This window comes from Octopus bimaculoides, chromosome 2, assembly GCF_001194135.2.
Source record: "Octopus bimaculoides isolate UCB-OBI-ISO-001 chromosome 2, ASM119413v2, whole genome shotgun sequence".
Taxonomy (NCBI): domain Eukaryota; kingdom Metazoa; phylum Mollusca; class Cephalopoda; order Octopoda; family Octopodidae; genus Octopus; species Octopus bimaculoides.
The window spans coordinates 86,259,377-86,265,736 of record NC_068982.1 but is presented as its reverse complement, the minus strand read 5'-3'; the positions used below and the strand labels follow the sequence as shown (position 1 = coordinate 86,265,736).

Sequence of the window (6,360 nt, the reverse complement as noted above, 5' to 3'; positions counted from 1 at the left end):
TATATATAATCTCATCTTTATGCCAGAGAGTGTACGTAAGCTTATTCACTGCATTCAGTTGTTGTCCATTGATAGTGTTGGTGGGTTCAGGAATTAACTGATGCACTACTTCCATCTTTGTAATGATCAAAGAAGAGGTGACTGATGGAAAATACCAGTATGGAGAGCAGGTAAGGTGAGATAGAAGTGACTCTGGAAGGAGAATAGATTAAAAAAACAAAAGGCTATGATGTGCAAGGTTTAGGAGCTGCGGGGAAGGAAATGTATAAGTACATAAAGGAGGAGCTATGGTAGATGGGGCATAATGACAGATATGAGAGTGTGTAGAAAATGATAGCAGATATGAGGGGTGTTAAGATTGAGTATGGCAGAGGAGAGAGTGCAGTAACTGAAAGCAGAGAAAGGTAATCAGTGGAAATATTGTGGGAAAGGATGACAATACAAATGCATGATGGAAGTGGTTTTGCAAGTGGAGAAGGTAACTGGAAGAACAAAGAAAGTTGGGAATGTAATATGTACTGTTTCTGCTCTCAAGTGATTGCAGCAACTGAGTAGTGCTATAGATAGAGGAATGAAGGCTTTTAGGGGATGAATGAAATGTGAGAAATGCTTGACAGACAGAAAGAGTAGAGGGATAGTGTCTATGTATATATTTATGGACATCTTGATTTTGTTTACATTACTTCTACATACAGGCGCAGGAGTTGCTGTGTGGTAAGTAGCTTGCTTACCAACCACATGGTCTTGGGTTCAGTCCCACTGCGTTGCACCTTGGGCAAGTGTCTTCTACTATAGCCTCGAGCCGACCAAAGCCTTGTGAGTGGATTTGGTAGACGGAAACTGAAAGAAGCCTGTCATATATATATGTATGTGTGTGTATATGTTTGTGTGTCTCTGTGCCCCCAACATTTCCGCTTTCACTTTCTCTCCTTACTCTGTCTTTCTCTGTTCCCCCTTCTCCTCTCGCTTTCTTGTTTTCTCTTCCTCTCTTCACTTATCCTCTTTCTCAAATCCCTTCCCTCCCCCTCTTCTTACTTTTTCTCTCTATGACTCAGATTTTGTCTCCACTTCTAATCCTTCAGTTTCAACTCTTATCTTTTTACACTGGTAAGCGAGGTTTAAAAAATTAGTATTATTTTTTAACATTTGCCTTTCATTTCTTTCCCATCTCATTGATGGTAGCTGTAACTGGGAGCATTAGATCCTCTTCTGTTTCTTTTATTGTATTTATTTTTATTGTACACTTACATTGTTGTTTCACTTCCATCTAAGGTTTTTCATCTACATGTATTACTTGTCTAACTGCATGAATTAATTGTTTGTCTCCCTCTAGCTTCATAATCTATCTATCTATCTATCTATCTATCTATCTATCTATCTATCTATCTCCTTACTGACTAACTGGACCAGATCCCACCCACCTACCCCTCACAATGATAAAAGTTTGGCACTCCTGGCATTTAAATATTATTTGATGAACTTTTGTACCTGTATCGTTTTTTTAGGGGTTTTTTTTTCTTAATTTCTTTAGATTTTTATGTATGAAGCATCAAATTATTCAAAATTACACTGTTTTCATTCTTTTTTCTCCACTCTGTTTTGGAGTATGTACCTTGTAGTAATTTATTTCATTTTTGAAGTTTGTTTCAGAAGTATATTATTTAAACAGAGGAGATTATGATTCTATAAAAAAGAATAGTTAGGATTAGGGTTAGCATTTAGAATTTAGAGGTTAGATAAAAAGGTTAAGGGTTGGTGTTAGGACTAGTACTTATGATTAAGTTTTGGGTGAGGTAAAGGTTAAATTTAAATGAAAAGATTTGAATTTGTGTGAATTTTCAGGGGCAGAATCAATATTGCTTATGTCTGAAACATAGAAATCTAAAAAAATATTCTTTAAAAAAAACCAGTAAAAAAAGAAAAAGTAATTTTTACAAGGTGTACTTAGTCCAAAACTCCATGAAATATAGCCAAAAGATTTATATGTTAATTATATGTTACTTTGTGATGTTACTGTTAAACTCCCTCAGTTTTCAACCTGAGCAATGTCAGGTACTTTAGCTAATGTGTGTGTGTGTGTGTGTGTGTGCATGCATGTGAGTGTGTGTGCGTGTATGTGTGTGTATGTACATGTTTCCATTGTTTTGACATGGGCACACTAATAGTAAACAAAGGTCACTACCATGCAAAAATTATGTCATTTACTCTTACTCTTTTATTTGTTGCAGCCATTTGACTGCGGCCATGCTGGAGCACCATGACTTATTCTTTGTAAGCCTAGTACTTATTCTATCAGTCACTTTTGCCGAACTGCTAAGTTCTGGGGACGTAAACACACCAGCATCGGTTGTCAAGCGAAGTTGGGGGGACAAACGCAGACACACAAACATATACACACACACATACATATATATATATATACATACATATATATATATATACATACATATATACAATGGGCTTCTTTCAGTTTCCGTCTACCAAATCCACTCACAAAGCTTTGGTCAGCCCAAGGTTATAGTAGAAGACACGTGCCCAAGGTGCTATGCAGTGGGACTGAACCCAGAACTATGTGGTTGGTAAGTAAGCTACTTACCACACAGCCACTCCTGCGCCTAGAAAGCAAATACAAGCATTGCGTCGGCATTGTTTACAATCTACTGCAAAGACACGTCTAGATATGGAGGTATTTGCTATTTGAAGAATAAAAGGAAACGTTATCTTAAACTATAGCCTCAGGTTGACTAAGCTTTGTGAGTGGAATTTGATAGATGGAAACTGTATGAAAGCCTATCCTAAAGCAGTGTGAGTGATTGAGTTTACTAGTATAGACTGGTCATTGAGTTTGTCCTTTTACATTGAATGGTAGATATTTAATAGATACTGATAAAATAGCCATGAGACTGAAATACAGTTGATATTTCAGCATAGTTGTAATCCAATAATAGAAATCAGGATCAGTTTAGATATAATTGTTTGTAAATTTTTAATTTAGTATTGATTAATTTGGTTACAATTTTTGTGCACATCCAGTGGGAGACTAATTTCAAGTACATTTTGTCTGCCCTATAAAATGTGAAAATTGATTTTATATCTTGTGGTAAATATGTCATTCTATTCTTATTTTTAGATGCCTTAACTATTGAACGCTTTGATAATGGCTCCTTGACTCAAAGAAATAATAAAACAGAAGTCTTGAGGGATTTTAATATCCATGAGTCTTATAATAAAGACCATGCTGCTTCATGTCCCACATTAGATGAACAATGCAATTTTGTTGCTGGTGCCACTCAGACTGATAATTTAACCTACCAACTCTTATACAACCATCTTTATTCTTCAAACAGTTCTAGTACAAGTGGAGTTATTGATGTAGACTTCAGTTCAAGTAGCTCTCGCAGCCAAGATGGTCAGAAAAAACGCAAAGATTTTATTCGCAGTTCACACAAATTTGAAAGTGATAGTCAGACATCCCAAAGCATGGAGAGCAATCCTGAAAATGGTACTTCTCTTCCAAGGCAAAGAAGTCCTAGTTTTAGAGCTGCTATTGAAAGTCGCTCAAATATTCATTTACTACCAATTGGAGATGATGCACAGATTAATCGCAAAAGCTCTAATTATTTGACTGCTACACAATACCAGAGCAATAACCACAATGAATTTATACAATGCTCACGCAACAGAAGTTTGAGTTTTCAGGCTGCTATTGAAGATGGACAGCATAGTCCAATTGATACTAATGACATGGATGTCATATCAACTAGTGCAGATGCCACTCCAGATAATCCAAATTTGGCTGAAGGATTTACACCTGACATGTATGGTAAAATCATGCTGTCATCTGGACGAACAGATTCAAGGAGTGTAAATTTTCAGTTAAATACTATTGAGACTGATTTTAGAACTGAACCATTAACTTCAGGAAACATTTCACAATCACTGAAATCCTCCGATGATTTGCATTCTTGTCATGGTTCACTTCCAGATGAATGGAAAAAAACCCTTCGAACTGGTTTGAACCAAGAAATAGAAGTGTCTGTTACATATGCTTCACCTTCAACATCCTTTGATAGCAGGTAAGATAGTTATCGAATTTCACATATTTGAAAAATTCTCTCAAAAATCTGCATTAATGTTATTTATTATTTAGCAGTTATTTATTGTTTAACCCTTTAACATTTAAATATTCTACCTGTTTTATGTTCAGACCAGATAGATCTGGTTTCTTGCATGTACCCTACAATGACATACAATAAACAATCACAACCTTAAAATGTTGAAGCTACAAGATAATAAATGATAAATTTAAAACAAAGTGAATAAGTAAGAAAAAATACAAGCATATTATAGAATCTATTTAACCCTTCAACATTCAGATCACTTGTCAAATTAAATTTAACAAAGTAATCAGAATGCTAAAGGGTTAAACAGATTCTGTAATGTGCTTATATTTTTTCTGTATATTATTATTTTAACTTAATTTCTAATTTGGTAAGAAATCGTCATCATCATTGTCATTATAATGTCCACTTCCATGGTTTGGACTGAATTTGTTGAGGCAGATGCCTTTCTTGTCACCAACCCTTACCTGTTTTCAAGTAAGGATATATTTCCCCATGATCAGAAGACATGCTTTCAGAGAAAGTTGGAGAGAAGGACACCACTTTCATGACAGTGATGCTCATTTACAATTATCACATAAAGTCAAAGCAAGGCAAGCAGACAATAACACACGTACAAGTGCACATGCATACACACACTCTCGCACTCTCTCTCTCTCTCTCTCTCTCTCTCTCTCTCTCTCTCTCTCTCTCTCTCTCTCTCTCTCTCTCTCTCTCTCTCTCTCTCACACACACACTCACACACAGATTCTCTTTACCAAATTGGCTTCAGAATTTGTTGGCCCGTGGCTATAGTAGAAGACATGCTCTAGGTGCCATGCAGTAGGACTGAACCCAAAACCATGTGGTTGGGAACAAACTTCTTACCACACAGCCTAGCCTACCATTAAATATCTTCATGTTATTATTATACATAAGCAGTATATAAGTAGAGTCATTAACTCTTTAGTGTTCAGATTAATCTGTCAAATGTAATGCTTGTTTGTTCACGTTATTTCGAATTATTCAGGTTCATCATCATCATCATTATCATCTACTTTCCATGCTAGCATGGGTTGAACGATTTGATTGAGGACTGGCGAACCAGATGGCTACACCAGGCTCCAATCTGATTTAGCAGAGTTTCTACAGCTGGATGCACTTCCTAACGCCAACCACTCCGAGAGTGTAGTGGGTGCTTTTACGTGCCACCAGCACGAAGGCCAGTCAGGCGGTACTGGCAACGGCCATGCTCAAAATGGTGTATTTTACATGCCATCTGCACAGGAGCCAGTCCAGCGGCACTGGCAACGACCTTGCTCGAATGTCTTTTCACGTGCCACCGGCACAAGTACCAGGAATATAGCATCAGTGGTGCTTTTCCCTGGCATGAACCCAACTGCATCACATCACACTGGTAACGATCACGCTCAAATGGTGTTATTTATGTGCCAGACAGCTGCTCTGGAAACAATCACGCTCGGACGGTGCTCTTAGTGCTCCTCTGTTAGAGGTGCCATCATGATTTCACTTTCACTTGCCCCAACAGGTCGTCACAAGCCAAGTTTAGTGTCCAATGAAGGAAAGGTATGCATAAGTGGGCTGGCTACACCCCTGGCAGAAGCCTCGCATTTTGGTCTCACTTGGCTTGCCGGGTCTTCTCATGCACAGCATATTTCCAAAGGTCTTGGTCACAAGTCATTGCCTTAGTGGGGCCTAATGTTCGAAGGTTGTGCTTCACCACCTCATCCCAGGTCTTCCTGGTCTCTTCCACAGGTTCCCTCAACCGCAAAGCTGTGGCACTTTTTCACACAGCTATCCTCATCCATTCTCGTTACATGACCATACCAGCGCAATCGTCTCTCTTGCACACCACAATTGATGCTTCGTAAGTTCAACTTTTCTCTCAAGGTACTAATACTCTGTCTAGTATGCACACTGACATTACACATCCATTGGAACATACTGGCTTCATTCCTTGCGAGCTTACACATGTCCTCAGCAGTTACGGCCCATGTTTCATTGCCATGTAGAATGGCTGTTCGTACACATGCATCATACAGTCTGCCTTTTACTCTGACTGATAGGCCCTTTGTCACCAGCAGACATAAGAACTCTCTGAACTTTGCCCAGGCTATTCTTATTCCAGCAGCTACTCTTTCAGTGCACCCTCCCCCACTACTAACTTAGTCACCTAGATAGTGGAAGCTATCAACTACTTCTAGTTTTTCTCCCTGGAATGTGGAAGAAGCTGTTTTCT

The 6,360-nt window shown here is 38.2% G+C and overlaps 1 protein-coding gene across 1 annotated transcript in view; it reads left to right on the top strand.

Moving 5' to 3' along the window:
- LOC106874321 (uncharacterized) overlaps positions 1 to 6,360 on the top strand; it is a 466,970-nt gene that overhangs the window by 72,128 nt on the left and 388,482 nt on the right. The window contains exon 7 of the mRNA XM_052965857.1: positions 3,131 to 4,076. Within this exon, the coding sequence (XP_052821817.1) occupies positions 3,131 to 4,076 (946 nt within the window). The remainder of the gene's footprint in view (positions 1 to 3,130; positions 4,077 to 6,360) is intronic.